General features: G+C 35.2%; 1 protein-coding gene across 1 annotated transcript in view; it reads left to right on the top strand.

Annotated features, from left to right (window-relative positions):
* Nucleotides 1–15,557, top strand: part of QSER1 (glutamine and serine rich 1) — a 79,534-nt gene extending 63,977 nt beyond the window's left edge. Inside the window, exons 9-13 of the mRNA XM_077772806.1 lie at nucleotides 4,259–4,396; nucleotides 6,430–6,527; nucleotides 11,932–12,084; nucleotides 13,274–13,369; nucleotides 14,569–15,557. Of these exons, the coding sequence (XP_077628932.1) occupies nucleotides 4,259–4,396; nucleotides 6,430–6,527; nucleotides 11,932–12,084; nucleotides 13,274–13,369; nucleotides 14,569–14,709 (626 nt within the window). The 3' untranslated portion in view covers nucleotides 14,710–15,557. The remainder of the gene's footprint in view (nucleotides 1–4,258; nucleotides 4,397–6,429; nucleotides 6,528–11,931; nucleotides 12,085–13,273; nucleotides 13,370–14,568) is intronic.
* Nucleotides 15,558–17,548: the final 1,991 nt, after the last annotated feature.

Genomic DNA, 17,548 nt, shown 5'->3' with positions numbered 1-17,548 from the left:
GAGAGAGAGGGAGTCACAGACTCTGAAACAGGCTCCAGGCTCTGAGCTGGCAGTCAGCACAGAGCCCGACGCGGGGCTCGAACCCACGAACCGCGAGATCATGACCTAAGCGGAAGTCGGACGCTTAACCGACTAAGCCACCCGGGCGCCCCACTCATTAACATTTTTAACAACTGTATTTTCCTAAAAAAATAGGAAGGGTAGCATTTTCATGTTTGCTTCTACATATAATATTTTGGCTAATGTATAAAAAGAAAACCCAGTCTTAGATAGATTTGTAGTTGGGAAAGGGAAGAATATTATAATTATCTTTTCAGATAATTATGGATATTTTTTTTATTTGATACTCAAAAGTGTTTTATAAACTTTACAAGTAGTAGTTTCAATTCCTCATGCTTATTACATTAAAATCTATGGTTTCCCTTACCCCTTGAATGTATCTTTAATCCATGAATGATTTTGTAACATTATCCATTCTTCGAATGAAAATATCTGTTAGTTCATTGAGGTACATATTCCATTTCATTTTTTTCCACATTTAAAAAAAATTATGGTAAAATATATGTAAGATAATATTTGCCATTATAGCCATTTTTAAGTGTACAATTCAGTAGCATTGATTACATTCACACTATTGTGCAACTATCAAAACTACCTATTTTCAAGGCATTTTCATCACACCAAATAGAAACTTTGTAACCATTAAGCAATAATTTACCATTCTCACTTTCCCCCAGTTGCTGGTAATCTCTAATCTAGTTTCTGTTTCCATGAATTTGTCAACTCTAAATATCTCATATAAGTGTATCTGTCTTATTTCACTTACAATGTTTTCAAGGTTCATCCATGTTACAGCATGTTTTTGAACTTAATTGCTTTTTATGGCTGAGTATTATTCCATTGTAAGTTTATCCATTATATGTTTAGCTTTTTGAGGAACCATAAAACCTTTAAAATACCGCAATGGTTACACCATTTTACTTTACTGCCAGCAATGCATGGGGTTCCAATTCCTTCACATCCTCACCAACATTTGTGGGGTTTTTTGTTTTGTTTTTGGTGGATTGCTTTGTTTTGTTTTGTAGCCATCCTCGTAGGTGTAAAGTCGTATGCACTGAAGTTTTGATTTGTAATTTCCTAACAACTAATGATGTTGAGTATCTTCAAGTGCTTACTGGCCATTTCCTTAATTTCTTTGAAATGTCTGTTCTGATCTTTGGCCTAGTTTTTAATTAGGTCATTTCTTTTGTTCTTGAGTTGTTGGAGTTCTTGATATATTCTAGATATTAAACCCTTATCAGATATATGATTTTTAAATATCCTATTCTATTGATAATGTCCATTGATGCACAAAAGTTTGAAATTCTGGGACACCTGGGTGGCTCAGTCAGTTGAGCATCCAACTCTTGATTTTAGTTTGGGTCACGATCCCAGGGTTGTGGGATCCAGCCCTGCATTGGGCTCCACGCTCAGCATTAGAGCCTGTTTAAGATTCTCTCTCTCTCCTGTATGCTCTGTCTCTCAAAAAAAAAGTTTGAAGTTCTAATGAAGCCAAATTTCTCTAATTTTTCTTTTATTGCTTAGACTTTTGTTATTATATTTAGAATCCATTGCCAAATACAAGGTCATGAAAATTTTCTTCTATATTTTCTTCTAAGAATTTCATGATTTTATTTTTTTTAATTTTTTTTTAACATTTATTTCTGAGACAGAGCCAGAGTGCGAGCAAGGGAGAGGCAGAGAGAGAGGGAGATACAGAATCTGAAACAGGTTCCAGGCTCTGAGCTGTCAGCACAGAACCCGATGCAGGGCTCGAACCCACGAAAAGAGAGATTATGACCTGAGCCAAGGTTGGACACCCAACCAACTGAACCACCCAGACGCCCCTCATGTTTATTTTTTTGAGAGAGACAAACCATGAGAAAGGGAGACACAGAATCTGAAGCAAGCTCCAGGCTCTGAGCTGTCAGCACAAAGCCCAACATGGCTTGAACTCACAAGCCAACTTAGAAGCCACGTGATCACAACTTGAGCCAAAGTCGGAAACTTAACCAACTGAGCCACCCAGGCGCCCCTAAGGTTTATTTTTGAAAGAGAAAGAGTGCATGTGAGTGGGGTAGGGGCAGAGAGAGAGGGAGACAGAGGATCTGAAGCGGGCTTTGTGCTGACAGCAGAGAACCCAATGCCGGGCTCCATGAATGAGATCATGGCCTGAACTGAAATCAGACACTCAACTGACTGAGGCACCCAGATGCCCCTAAGAGCTTCATGATTTTAGCTCTTATATTTAGGTCCTAAGTTTTTACAGTGTAACACGAATATTACCAGTGATCTCATCATTGATCTCCTTAAGTATTGTAATATTGTCAAGCACACAGTGGTAGATACACATTTTCCAGAATTCTAATTTTCATTTGAAACCTCAAATTTTGGGGGTTCTTGGCTGGCTCAGTCATGGAGCATGCAACTCAATCTCAGAGTTGTGAATTTGAGCCCCACGGTGGGTATAGAGATTACTGAAAAATAAAATCTTAAAAAAAAATGAAACCTCAAATTTTATCATCATTGTTAGTAAATGCCGTTAATTGTTTTCCTTGAATGACAGGTTTACTTCATTAATTTTTGAGAGAATGTCTGCCAGATACCCAGTCTGAATAGGCATAGTGTGTCTTTCAATCACTCTTTCAAATGAAAATGGTTGTCCCAAGGGGAGAAAAGTGTCTAGTTCATTTTGTTAGTCAAACAATTGCATGGATGTTCTTCCTGGAGATAACAATCGTATTTTATAACAGAAGTGCTTTATTTGTACCTCTAAGTTATCACACAGAATATTAAGACATTTACTCAAGAATAAAGATTTAATATAATTAATTGTTTTTACTGCTTCATGAAGGACTATTTTTTTTCATTGTCTTTCTAATTAATCTCTACCTAACATGGAGCTTGAACTCAGGACCCAACATCAAGAGTCACATGCTGTACTGACTGAACCAGCCAGAATGTTCTTTAAAAAATTTTTTTTTAATGTTTATTTATTTTTGAGAGAAGACAGACTGTGAACAGGGGAAAGGCAGAGAGAGAGGGAAACACAGAATCTGAAGCAGGCTCCCAGCTGTGAGCTGCCAGCATAGATCCCTGCGTGGGGCTCGAACTCATGAACCGCGAGATCATGACCTGAATCGAAGTCAGATGCTTAACTGACTGAGCCTCTCAGGCGCCCCAAAAAAGAAAGGTTTTAAAGGTAGAGAGGGAGTGGAAGAAAGGAAATTATTAGCAAAAATCCATTGTTTTAAGCAAGGTCACCCTCCTAAGTATAACAAAAGGGGTCTATCAGTAAATTTCTTAAATTTACTGACCAGGAAATTCCCATGTTGACTGGATAAAGGTTACATTTCTGGGGGTTGAAACTACAGTTAGGTTAGGTATTATTAAGTCTTGGTTTAATGATGTGCGGCCTTACCCTAAGTGACATCATTTTGGGCCTGTGGTTCTTTTTTTTTTTTTTAAACAAGTTATGTATTTGAATCCAAAAGGTTAAAATTGAGACATTTCCAATTTTGAAGTTCTTGACATTGAATTTGAGTTAAGTTTTCCCTATGTATGGGCTGTTTTATATTAAAAAAAAATTATATATGCCTTGGCTCTAGACCAGAATTTTACAGTAATTTAAGTGTAGAATTTAAAAATAGATGACTCTATATTAACTCCTATATTAGATGTGTTGTGTAATTTCCTTAATCTCGAGAAACCATCAGTTCTGGAGTAGCACCGCCTGGCAGCAGATGTCTGTAGTGGGGCCAGGGCAGAAAAACAGATTCCTGTGGGGCTGATGTTTACCAGTACTGGGCTGGTATGAGGCTGTAGAGTCACCTGGGAACCTTTAGAAGCATAATATCACGACTGCTACCACCTACCCACCCACCCCCACCGAAAGATACTGTTTTAATAAGTCCAGCAAGCTGATTTGTTTTGTTTTGTTTTGTTTTGTTTTGTTTTGTTTTATGAGCTCTAGTGATTGTGATGTGCAAACCAGCTTTGAGAATCTCTAACCTGGGTGTTTTTATGAGACTGATGTGCTGCCTCCTGCACTAAGGAGGCACCTTAACCTGGGTGTTTTTAAAAGCTGAAGGGGAGAAAGTTGAATTTGAAGAAATTTTATCTACAACCTTTTATCTGCTTATCAGCTCTTTTTACAAATGAAAGTGTTTTTAGATTTATCAGGAAGGATATTTAATATTTCATCTTTTCACTCTCTCAGAATTTGATCCTCCAGCTCCCTTTGTCACTCGTTTTTTGAACACAAGAGCGATGAAGGAAACCTTTAAGAGCTACATGGAATTGCTTGTTAGCATTGCTTTGGACCCTGACACAATGCAAGCCTTAGAGAAGAGCAATGGTACAGTCTGCTAATAGTACTTTCTTGGTAGTACTTCATGGATCTTCTTCATTCTTATCTGTTAGTTGTGTGTTTAATATATAGGTTTTGTAATCGATATCTATACACTGTCAGTTCACATATCTATCCATGATACTGATGCTATAAAGTAGTCCTATCTTTTTATGAATTGTCAATATTTGAACAAATTTATATTGAAGCATTTCTTATGTTGAATGTATTTTTATTGATTTCTACTCATAGGAAAATTATGTAACTACCCACTAGTTTCTTTCAATTCTAAATCTTTGTCATCGTCATAACTTTTCACTGTCTATGTTACACACAAGGTCTAGATGTCAGTACTTTCTGCTTTCTAGTCATTGGCAAGATGAATTGGATAATACTGGTATAAATATTAAAATCATAGATTTGTGTCTCATAGAAGATACATCACCAAATAATTATGTTCTAATCAATTAGTAGTAAAATAATGTATGCATTGGGTTATATTCATTAATATTATTCCTTTATATTCTTTCTTAAGTAACTTTTTCTTACAGTAAAATGGAGAGGAAATTAATATCTGAAATTAATTGGTGATTTATATATTTAATGTTGCTCACTAATATTTACTGTAGCTTTCACCACGGACAACTAAAAGAGGGAATTAAAGGGTTGTTAATGAGCCAGTTTCCATCACCTTCCTAGAGTCATGTAGTGCTGGAAGAGACATTAGAGATTACCTCGTCTAAAACATTTATTTTGTAGACTAAGGTTCAAAAAAATTAAATGTATTTCATAGTTATAGAACAACTTAATTGTTGAATAACCACAGTTAAAACCCAATAGTTAATTCCCCATGTCAGTGCTTTTGCCATTAAATGTTTTTTCTCTCAATCAAAACTCCTTGCATTACACAATATACATCTCTTAGTAATGGTCATTCCTGGGTAGTTGTATTTTAGTTGGTTTTTTTTCTACTGCTTATCATTGTTTTCTGATTTTTCTCCATTGTCTAAGGGGGGAAAACTTTAATGATTATATATTTTTTTTAATGGAGCATTTTTAAAAATCCATGAATGTTTAAAACTTTATTTTGTGAAATGTAAATTCTTACAGTTTTTGAACAGATTTAATCACTACTAGAAAGATAAAAGAAAACTATGAAGGTGTGTATCTAAGGTGAGTGACCTCAGAATGCATTCCTCACTAAGGACCTTTTCTTCCATTAGAGGAAGTGTTCTTCTGTGGGTCACCGTGCTTGTGTTTGTATTCCAAATATAGAGAATCCTCTTATTCATCTATGAAATTAGTAGCAGATTCTGAAGATGATATATATTCTTTCAGAATGGTCGCTAAAGATCGTATTATAAAATATATTATTATGCTGATAATTTGAGAAATTAGTTACCTAAAATATTTACTACAGCACCAAAAGTAATTAATAGTCTGATGAAAGTACTTTTTTAAAAAGGATCTTAAAGTTTTAGAGAGGTGAAAAAGAAAAAGTTTTGGTTAGAAATCTTTATCATACTTTTACTCTCTCCTTTTCTGAAATAACTATTTTGACTTTTATGGTTTTGAAAATGGATTTTGATCATTTTTCTTCCCCTACTTTTTCTTTGGCCCAAACTACAGTTAAATTAAGGTTATCATGTTTGGTATTTTATAGAATTTTATAATGTCAGATAAATCTATATTTTGTAATATTATTTATTGTTCAGATGATAAATGAGATCTGAAGAATCTAGGCAGTTTGCTTACTGGTCATGTTAGCTGTCGTCAGTCAATTCTAGTGGCAGAGACAGGGCTACAACCCAGGACTTCTGATCCTGCCTTCATACTGTGCTGCTTTTTTCTCACGTGGCTATTGCAAACCTATTTTTTCAAGTTACCTTTTGTTCAGAAGGCTGCATGTCCAAAATGTTTAAAGTAACATTTACATACACCAGTGAATTTAATATCTCAACTTTGAGGTAAAGCTGGATTTCTAACAAGTTTTTATGTTGATAGTTTATTTATTGTTACAATAAATTTTTATCTTGTTTTAGATGAGCTACTTTTGCCTCATATGAAAAAAATAGATAGCATGCTGAATGATAACCGAAAGAGACTTCTTTTGAATCTTCATTTGGATCAGCCATTCAAGGTATTTTCTTCAGATGATTTATTAGCAAACTCACTGGCAATCCTAGTCTAAAGTAAAATAGGCAGGAAATTTATGAAAGTCACTCTGGGGGAGCCTGGGTGGCTCAGTCGGTTAAAGCATCCGACTTCAGCTCAGGTCATGATCTCACAGTCTGTGAGTTCCAGCCCCATGTCAGGCTCTGTGCTGACAGCTCAGAGCCTGGAGCCTGCTTCGGATTCTGTCTCTCTGTCTCTCTGTCTCTCTCTCTCTCTCTCTCTCTGCCCCTCCCCCACTTGCTCTCTGTCTCTGTCAAAATAAAAGACATTAAAAAAAATTTTTTTTAATGTTTTTTTTGTGTNATCATGACCTAAGCGAAAGTCGGATGCTTAACCGACTAAGCCACCCAGGCGCCCCTAAAAAAAATTTTTTTTAAAGTCACTCTGAGTTTTATTTATTTATTTATTTATTTTAATGTTTTATTTATTTCTAGGAGAGAGAGAGACAGCGTGAGCAGGGGAGGGACAGAGAGAGAGGGAGTCACAGACTGAAACAGGCTCCAGGCTCCGAGCTGGCAGTCAGCACAGAGCCCGACGCGGGGCTCGAACCCACAAACCGCGAGATCATGACCTAAGCGAAAGTCGGAAAGTCGGACGCTTAACCGACTAAGCCACCCAGGCGCCCCAAAGTCACTCTGAGTTTTATAAAATTTTCCACCCAATGAAAATTTGATTTTTATTCATGATGAGTCTGTTTAGCTTATCTCTTTATTTTATTAAGCAGATTCTTGGTGTTAATCATTTGCTCTTTTCTGCTTAAATTCATTTTTTAGGCTTTTATATTTATCTAGAATTTCTTCTATATAATAATTTCCAAATATTTTCAAAAGTACTTTCTTTAAATTATCAGAAAGGTTTTTCTTTTAAACCTTTTCAGAATTTTCACATTTCACCTATAATTAGAATTGGCCTTTTCTTAGCACAGTTATCAAAATTTCCTTTACTTGCCTGATTTACTCAGTATCTGAGGAAAAGTTCAACTTAACCTAATGGTAGATATATATATAGTTTAACTCTAAGTTGGTCTTGGTGTTATCAGCAATATAGAACAATGATAAGCAAATCTAAAACACAGAAAATTTATCACAGAAGCTATTTACTAGTCAGAATTTTCCAGCTCTTCTCTTTAAATTTTTTAATTGTTTATTTTTGAGAGAGAGACCATGCGTACATACACAAGTGGGGGAGTGGGAGAGAGAGAGAGACATAGAAGCCAAAGTGGGCTCCAGGCTCCGAATTGTCAGCACAGAGCCCAACGCAGGGCTCGATGTCACAAACCGTGAGATCATGACTTGAGCCAAAGTCAGATGCTTAATTGACTGAGCCACTCAGGCACCCCTCAACTTTTCTTATTTAAAGTATAACATATAACATTTAGAATCTTTTGATCATATCTCCTTCGGGAAAAAATTTTTTTAAACATTTGTATAGCTCTTGGTTTTTATACTTTCTCTTTTATTTTTCTTTAATGTTTAATTTTGAGAGGGAAGGAGGGGCAGAGAAAGAGGGAGACAGAATCTGAAGTAGACTGTGCTATCAGCTATCAGATAACAACACTATCAGAGTCTGCATTGGACTTGAACCCACAAACTAGGAGATCATAGCCTAAGCCAAAGGTGGATGGATGCTCAACTAGCTGAGCAACTCAGGCACCCCTAGACTTGATTTTTATAGCAGTTTTAGGTTCACAGCAAAATTGAACAAAGTACAGAGTTCCCATCTACTCCACATGAACAACCTCCCCCATATCAACATCTCCCACCAAAGTGGTACATTTGTCACAATTGGTGAACCTACATTGACATATCCTTATAACCTGAAGTCCACAGTTTGCATGGGTTACTCTTGGTAATGTATATTCTGTCAGTTTGGAGAAAGTATAATGACATGTTATTTACTATTAAAGTGCCATACAGAGTACTTTTCACTGCCTTGAAAATCTTCTTTGCTATATTCATCTTTCCTTCCCCACTTAACCTCTTGCAACCGCTGATCTTTTTACTCTTTATTCTCTCTGTAGTTTTACCTTTTCCAGAATGTCCTATAGTTGAAAACTATACCGTATGTGGTCTTTTCAGGTTGGCCTCTTTCACTTACCAATAAGAATTTAAGATTTTGACGCACCTGACTAGCTCAGTCAGTAGAGCATGCAGCTCTTGATCTAGGGGTCATGAGTTCAAGTCCCACATTGGTTATAGAGCTTACTTAAAAACTAAAGGGGTATCTGAGTGGCTTGGGTCAGTTAAGCATCCAGTTCTTGATTTTGGCTCAGGTCATAGTCTCACAGTTTGTGGGATTGAGCCCCACAACAGTCTCTGCACTGACAGTGTGGAACCTGCCTAGGGTTCATTCATTCTCTTTCTCTCTCTCTCTCTCTCTTTCTCCCCCCCACCTCCCCCCGTTTCCTGCTTCCACACACATGCATACACACACTCTCTCAAAATAAATAAACAATGAAAAAATATTTTAAAAGTAAGGATCTGCAAAATAACTTGTTTTAAAAAAAGAATTTTTTCTGTCATCTCTTTTTGTAGCTCGACATTTCATTTCTTTTACCACTAAATAATATTCCATTATCTGAATGTACCACAGTTTATCTGTTCATCTACTGAAGGACATATTGATTGCTTCCTAATCCTGGCAGTCATCAGTAAAACTAGTACATAAACTTTTGTGTGAAAGTTTTTATGTGGGTGTAAGTTTTCGGCTTGTTTGAGTAATTTATATAGTTTTTACACATTCCTGTTTTATCCAGACTCCACATAAAAGTGAAAACTGACTTCATTTTACTAGGTAAAAATTAAGGCTCTGAGGTTGAGTTCAAAGTTAAACAACACCAGAGTTGCCTGGCTGGCTCAGTCAACAGAGCATGTGATCCCCAGGGTCATGAGATCTAGCCCCACATTGGGTGCAGAGTTTACTTTTTAAAAAATCTAAAGTTAAATGATACCAAACTACTAATAGTCTTGTATTCTTCACAGACATGCACTTACAGAGGAAAAAAAAGTTAAAAGGTAGTAAGAAGCCCAGTACTAAGAATTTGGTCTACAGACCAGTTCGGTATTTTCTGCTAAACTACTGTTATCAATTTATCAATTGAAATTTGGAAAATACCATATTTTCTGCAGAGAAGGAAATGCTTTTAGATGTGTGTTTTCTAAAAATTTAGTACATCTTAAAAATGAGCAGTTTGAGCTAAACCCCCCCCCCCTTTTTTTTTAAGTAATCTGTATACCTACAAGATGGGACTCAGACTTTCACCTGGAGATCAAGAGTCACCCGCTTTACAAACTGAACCAGCTAGGCGCCCCTTGGCTAGCCATTTAGAAATGTTAAACCAGTTCTGGGGCATCTGGGTGGCTCAGTCGATTAAGCAGCCGACTTTGCCTTAGGTCATAATCTCATAATTCATGGGTTCGAGCCCAATGTCAGGCCCTGCACTGACAGCTTAGAGCCTGGAGCCTGCTTTGAATTCTGTGTGTCCCTCTCTATCTGCCCCTCCCCTGCATGTTCTTTCTCTCTCTCTCTCAAAAATAAACTGAAAAAAAAAAAAAAGGGTGCCTGGGTGGCTCAGTCAGTTAAGTGCCCAGCTTCAGCTCAGGTCATGATTTCACAGTTCGTAGGTTCAAGCCCCATATTGGGCTCTGTACTGACAGCTCAGAGCCTGGAACCTGCTTTGGACTTTTGTCTTCTTCTTTCTCTGCCCCTCCCCACTCACACTATCTGTCTCTCTCTCTGTCAAAAATGAATAACACATTTTTTTTAAAAAAAGAGGATGTTAAACCAGTTCTCTAATAACTTGTATTAAAGCCACCACTTGGAATTTAATAGACGGTAGATATTTAAAGCTTATGCAACAGTTTATAATGAATAACTGAAAATTAGTTTTCATATTATTTTCAAAGAAAAAAACAAAATTTCTAACTTTGAAATTTGTTATTAATTTTTATTATATTCATTTAGAGCATTTTGCATTTCAAAACTAAAATACAAACAGATTGTAAAATATTGTCAATCCTTTAGAAATAATTAACACCATTACCCATGATGATCTTAGTAATTTTAGGAATCCTAAGCTCTTTGAAGTAAATCATGTTCTGTTTTCCTCAGAAATCCACGTACTTCCAATCATCTTTAGCATCTTGTCACAAAAGGTATTTGGGAACTCATACAGAGTTTGGAAGAGAGTGGCCCTAAAGGTTGTAACTGTTTATAAAACAATGTAGCCTGTCAAATGGTAATTATATTCTGAATAATCAAAATAGTGGAGACATCTGAACCTTTATAGTGTCAAAATAGTAAATGATAGTGGTTATTTAATCTTTTAAAACAAACTTTTTTTTTTTTTTTTTAAGTAAACTCTGTGCCCAACATGGGGTCAAACTCACAACCCTGAGATCAAGAGTCACAGACTCCACCACCTTAAAACAATACTTAAACTAGTTAAATTTAGCTATAAATATCATTCAGCTATTGTGTGTGGCTTTTCATGATTTGCCATACAGTAGGTAACAGCATAAATGTACCAGTGACTTTTAAAGAATGGATTAAAGGAACGCGTGGGTGGCTCAGTCAGTTAAGTGTCAAACTCTTGATTTCAGCTCAGATCATGATCTGAAGGTTCCTGGGATTGAGCCCCATGTCAGGTTCAGCACTGATTGCATGAGCCTATTTGGGATTCTCTCTAAAAATAAATAGCCATTAAAAAAAAAAAACAGGGACTAGAATTGGTTTGGCCACATTGCCACTAACTTGTCAGTGAGTAGTAACTACTGTGTCATTATGGCCAAAAAATTCATCAAGACCTGTTTTAGATGCTTTTCACACGACTGTAGTAAAAAAAAAAAAGGCAGAGCAGTAGTGAAGTCAAAAGAAGTATTGTGATGCTGCTCATTTTACTGTTCTCATCCTCACCTGGGATCTGATGAATTCTTTATAGCAGGGGCTGGCCAAGTTGTGTTAATAGAGCTTTGAGGAAACATTTGTCCTTCTTTCCCCTACTTTGAAGCCACAGAGAGGCATTACTAGAACTCCCTGCCTCATTAAGGAGTCCCTACAGTGCCAGGTGCTGTTGGCATAAAGCAGGTCATAAGGTTCACCCAAATTCAAGGGATGAGGAAATAGATTCCACATCTTGATGGAAGACCTACCAAGAATTTGTAGCCATGTTTAATACCCATGTATATATCTAAATACATACCTGTATTGTATGTATTTACTGCATCCCATCTGTACCCTCTGCATATTTGTGTGTGTGCTAAACATAAGTGTATGTATATATTTTTTCTGTATTTTTTAAAATAAATTTTGAATAGCTGAAAGTAGTTTAGTTTGCTTCTGATGTCAGTTATTTTTGCTTTATTTTAAAGACTGCTTTGGAAAGTTTTCCTGAACTAACAATAATTACCCGAGACTCTAAAGCAAAAACTGGGGGTACTGCTATTTCTAAAATCAAAATGAATGGCAAAGCTTATAATAAGAAAACTCTAAGGACTTCTAAAACGACCACCAAATCTGCACAAGTAAGTAGATATTGATTGATATAATTGTACATTTCCCACTTAAAATAATTCCTATTTAAAATATTGAAATAAGCAAATATTTTTCTAAATTTTGTTGTAAATATGAAATCTCAGGTACGAATGATCAGCTCTAGCTCATGGAACAGGGATTTGGTCTTATTCTTTGTGTTTCTCCATTGTTCAGCACGGTATCTGCATGTAGTTAGTGCTCACAGATTTCTAAATTAGATTAATAGGAAAAGAATCACCTGATGCCACTATTTATATTGTATATACTTTTTATCATTAGATACAAATGCATACAGATAAGTGAGTGTGCACATACTCCATAAGATTCAATATTCCCTATCTATAAAATTATTTAAATTAGAATTCATTCATTTTCAAACATAGTCTAAATTATTGCCTTTTCAGAAAACAGTTTTAGTAATCAATTCTATATCAAAAATATACTCTGTAGAAACACATTCACAGCTGCATAAAAAAGAGCAATTCAGTTATGCCTTGCCAGTGGGAGGCTGGATAAAAAGCCATCTAGTAATACTGTGTACTTTCTAAAAAGAGTCTCATTCATTCTTTCAATAAAATATTTTTAGTGCCTATAGTGTGCCAAATATAGTTCTAAGTATTAGGAATGTAATAGTGAAAAATGGTCAAAATCCCTGCCCTCATACCATTTATAGTGGCAGAAGGTATATGTAATAAATAGAAGGATCCTCAAGTTTTAGTTAGGAAAAAACAAGTTCAAAAAAACAGAGTTGCAGAACAATATGTGTAGTACGATTTCCTTCCCATTACAGAATTAGAGTTATTAATACATGGTATATACACAGAGGGAAAATATGGAAGAATATATACCATGCTGATAATCTTGTTTATCTCTGAAGTAAGAAATTATAGATTCTTTTACTTTATAAATCATCTTACATGTTTACAGTTTAAAAATTTTGTGTTTAAACTTTTTGAAATGGTGTGTTTATATTCAGAAAAAAAGTGAAGATTTTAAAATGCAGTTTAAATTCTTAATTGACTAAGCCTCTTGTCCATATTTAAGCCTATATCTAGCCATATTAGTCATTTATTTTTAAGATTTCCATTGAGACTTTTGGTCTAGTGTTATTGTAAAAAGTATTTGCCACTCAAATATTCCATGAAATAAATATACCCATAAACTTGTTTCTTTTTATAGGAGTTTGCTGTTGATCCAGAGAAAATACAGCTGTATTCTTTGTATCATTCACTCCATCACTATAAATATCATGTTTATCTGATATGTAAAGATGAGGTAATTTTTTTCACTTATTAAAGATGAAAATTTTTTCTGAATTTTAAGAATTCCATACCTATTGTGGTTTTTTAATGTTTTAAAGAGAATGGTTGAAAAATATGTGTCTCTTTTGTCCTGTAAATGTTATTCTGAGTATCTGTTATGTGTTGTGCTCATATTAATCTGAGCCTCTTAGAGAAGCTGTAAGTGGTAATGTTTTTAAGCTATTATGTTTGCTTACATTGCCATAATAAATGGTACTTTATTTCATTTTCTTCTCCCATAATACAGAATGGTCCTGCTTTAATTCACTTCAGGCACTGCTTTGACATCCTGCTGTCTTCCTTATCACTAGAATGGCCTTAGTCCACTTCATTGCAGAGAAAAGGGTTTTTGTGCCTCCGCAGGAAGAAATGATAGTTAAAATTTAATTGTAACATTTTTAAAGAAATTTTTTTCTAATGTTTATTTATTTTTGAAACAGAGAGAGACAAAGCATGAGCTGGGGAGGGCAGAGAGAGAGGGAGACACAGAATCTGAAACAGGCTCCAGGCTCTGAGCTAGCTGTTAGCACAGAGCCCGATATGGGGCTCGAACCCACAGACCACGAGATTGTGACCTGAGCCAAAGTCGGAGGCTTAACTGACTGAGCCACCCATGCGCCCCTAATTGTAACTTTTAAGAATCATAATTGAAGTTGCTCAGGAATTATATAGGACAATATTACCAATTTGTAGGTAGGATATAAAGGTCAATTTCCTCAAAGGTTTAATGGTTGTAGAGAGTAGTATCTTTTCTGACCAGCACTGCCAATTTTTTAATTAAGAGTTAAGTTGGCTCAAGAGTATACTTGATGTATTTGATGAGAATGTGTTGGAAAGATCGTCGTGCAATATGTTGACTATTTTTATAATGCTCTGAAATGTAGAATTCACCCCCAAATTGGTCACTTAGATTTTAACATAACTGGAAGCAATTGGCAAAGTTTGAGCCATTTTTTCTAGCCTTACTCCTTGCCCTCCTGGAACTAAAAATGGTAGGATTAGACTGAATTTCTGTGACATAATCATTCTCCATGGATGGAATTTTTTTTTTAAATGAGTATTTGTATTTGGATTCCTAAATCCTTTTCATTTAAGATCTAGAAACAGTAAGCTCTTACTAAGAACTAATAAAGTGGTAAGTGTAAGCTAATGTGTCAATTCTCTTTATTTTAGATTTCGTCTGTGCAGAAAAGAAATGAAGACTTAGGACAGGAAGAAATTGTTCAACTTTGTATGAAAAATGTAAAATGGGTGGAAGACCTTTTTGAAAAATTTGGAGAACTTCTAAATCATGTACAGCAGAAGTGTTCCTAACATTTCCACAAAAATTCCGTCTACTTTATAGCACTAATGAACTGGCAGAGGTGGGTGGTCGAAGCAGGTGCAGGGCATCAGATAATTGAATGCCAGGCAGTGGTCTCCTGTGGGCACACCTGCTTTGACCATAGAACTTGGCATCATGACCTCTGCTGAAGGACAGTGGTGCTGCCCAGGGTGTCAGTCCTTTGGAAATGGACCTAAAACCCCACCACGTTTTTATCCTAATGAATGATTTTTCTATTTTGTAAACCATTGGGTAACTGAATTTTATTTTCAGAAATGTTTTTTGACAAATGATGAAGCATGCACTAAATATAATTTTTCTTTATGGCTAGAGAGATAACACTTAAGTAACTTGATTATTTTTTCCTGACTCTGACTAAACACCAGAATGAAAGAGAGGTGGCACAGAAAGCATATGTTTATATTCATGTCTGGCCACAAAATGGAAAGTATTGTACATTATGTAAGCAGATCTGGTGTGATGTGACATTTTATATGAGAATATCCTCAATTTAAAATATGAAATTCAGAAACTGCATTCTGCTTTACGAACTCCTTTTACTCTTAACATGTTCAGGAAACTGGATGTGTAATTGGTGCAATTCTAGGACTGCTTTTTGTGTCAAATTATATTGTAATGAGAAAAACAATGACATACTATTTTCCCTATCTTGAAGAATATTTTCATTTATACTGTTTTTCCTTTGGAAAATTTTCAATTGTACATTTTATTTCACTGATAGTTGTATTTTTCACAAGGAAGATGTTGTGGTTATAATTAAGTTTGATGTATCTGTACTACACTTTCCATTATTTTCAGTAAATCTTATTTAGTTATATATTGAATTTCTATTGTGAATTCTATCTTGCGGTAACCATTTTTGTTTATACAGATTTGCTTCAGTGTTATCCACAATATGCATTCAGTACTAGAATTAGTTTAGCTTTATAAATGGAGTTGTGTTAGACACTGCAGTAATTTTTCTAATTCATGAAAATAAATTTCTTACTAAACTAGTACTTGATACAGTTATTTGTCAAATCAAAATTAACCACATTATATGTTTGGAAGAATAAAATTTATAATTAGGCTACATGCAGTGTTAAACACAGCTTACCTAACTCTTAGACCTGCAAGTGGTAGAACTCTCCTTTGGTGCCTTTCCAACCTTTATACATGCTGTTGTAGCTTTCTTTAGTTTGATAGCTAGTGTTTCAAATAGTTTAGCTGAGACAGTGAATGTATTAGGTTCAACATGACCTTTTGTTTTATTTGTGTTTGCCAACAGGATGCCTTATTTGTTTGAGAAAACGATTTACTAGTGTCCTTCTAAACGATCTCCTTTTTTAGGATTCTAAAGAAGTTGTTAATCATCATACTTTTTTCTTTTATTTTACCACCATTTAGTGCCTTAAGCCCTATCAAGAAAGCAGTGTTACTGCTCAATGCCCAAATAAGACATGCTTATGTGGACATTGCTGTTGTCTTGATTTTGAGTTAACAGGCCAACTTCTTATACTTAAAACCATGGTAAATTGGCAAAGAATTAAAGATAACATGTGACTTGATTTGAGAATAAAACATTGTAGCATTGGGTAGAAAATGAGTCTTTGAGTTAAGCTTACATATTTATTTCTGATGGTTATCTTATTAAAAGCAATAATCCTTAATCCAACAATCCTTGTACCTGCCATTAGATGAGATAATAATAGGAGTTTTTCTCAAGGGTTAAATGTTCCACTTCTGAAAGTTTCTAAAAGCACCTGTTTAAACAGTTGATTTTGAAAACAAAAGTAACCTATTAGATTCATTTTGCCTAACTCAGATGAGAGACTTACCAGTGAGAGCATCATAAAATTAATTTCACCAAGTGGAGAAGAGTAGGAAGCAGCCATATTTCTTTCTGATATTGACTCTGGACAGAATTGGTTTCTTTTCATTTCCAAAGTGCAGAGTAGATAACTACATCTCCTAATGTAGTGTTCTAAGTACATAAGTACATGTCTTTTCTCCCTCAGTTTACTTTCCTGAATCATTGATGGTTGAACATTTTTAAAAGCTATCATGCATTTAGGTAACACTTGAAGTACATGTTTGAAATCACTAGCCACATTTCCTTGGTAAGGCCCGTGGAAAACAGGTACATGTCCTTAAAGTTAATCTTATGTTTCCTATAGAAGATAACCCATTTCCTTTTCCACTGCAGTTGTCCTCAAAATGTTTGCTGTTGTATTCATTTTAGAAAAACAAGTGTTTTCATAATGTCAGAGGCCAAGTCTGCGATAACTGCCCTAAAGGAGACCCAGTTGTTTGGCACCGTCTTCTCTCATTTGATCATATAATACAAGCAAGGGCCTGAAACTCGGGCCTTAGCAAAAAGTGGGACTATTATTATGATATCCACTCATAAGTCCTTTTTTTGTATGAAGTTGAATAAATAGCTGATTAGCATTCACCTTCCTTGCCAGGGAGTTTGAAATTTAGAGTATAGAAATAATTTTAGGTTGTAGATAGAATTAAAGAGGTAAAGCACACGTTGCCACAACCCAGGAAAAACATTTTTAAGAAAGATTGGATTTTCCTTCCTACAGATATCTGGAAATAATATAAAACATCAGTTTGTGTTGGTGTTTATCTGTAGTTCAGATTAGTGGTTGTAGTAGGAGCTTCCTTGTTCCCATTTTCATAATAATCCAGTTTCCACTTATTTGATCTCCAATGAAGTCACAAATTTATGATGACATAAATGATCATAGTAAGTCAATAATACAAACTGTCCACTTTTCTATTACACTATCAAATAGAAAACTTTGATAAGATGCAAAAATC

This window comes from Crocuta crocuta, unplaced genomic scaffold (genome assembly GCF_008692635.1).
Source record: "Crocuta crocuta isolate KB4526 unplaced genomic scaffold, BGI_CrCroc_1.0 scaffold382, whole genome shotgun sequence".
Taxonomy (NCBI): domain Eukaryota; kingdom Metazoa; phylum Chordata; class Mammalia; order Carnivora; family Hyaenidae; genus Crocuta; species Crocuta crocuta.
This window is presented reverse-complemented; position numbering and strand designations above follow the sequence as displayed.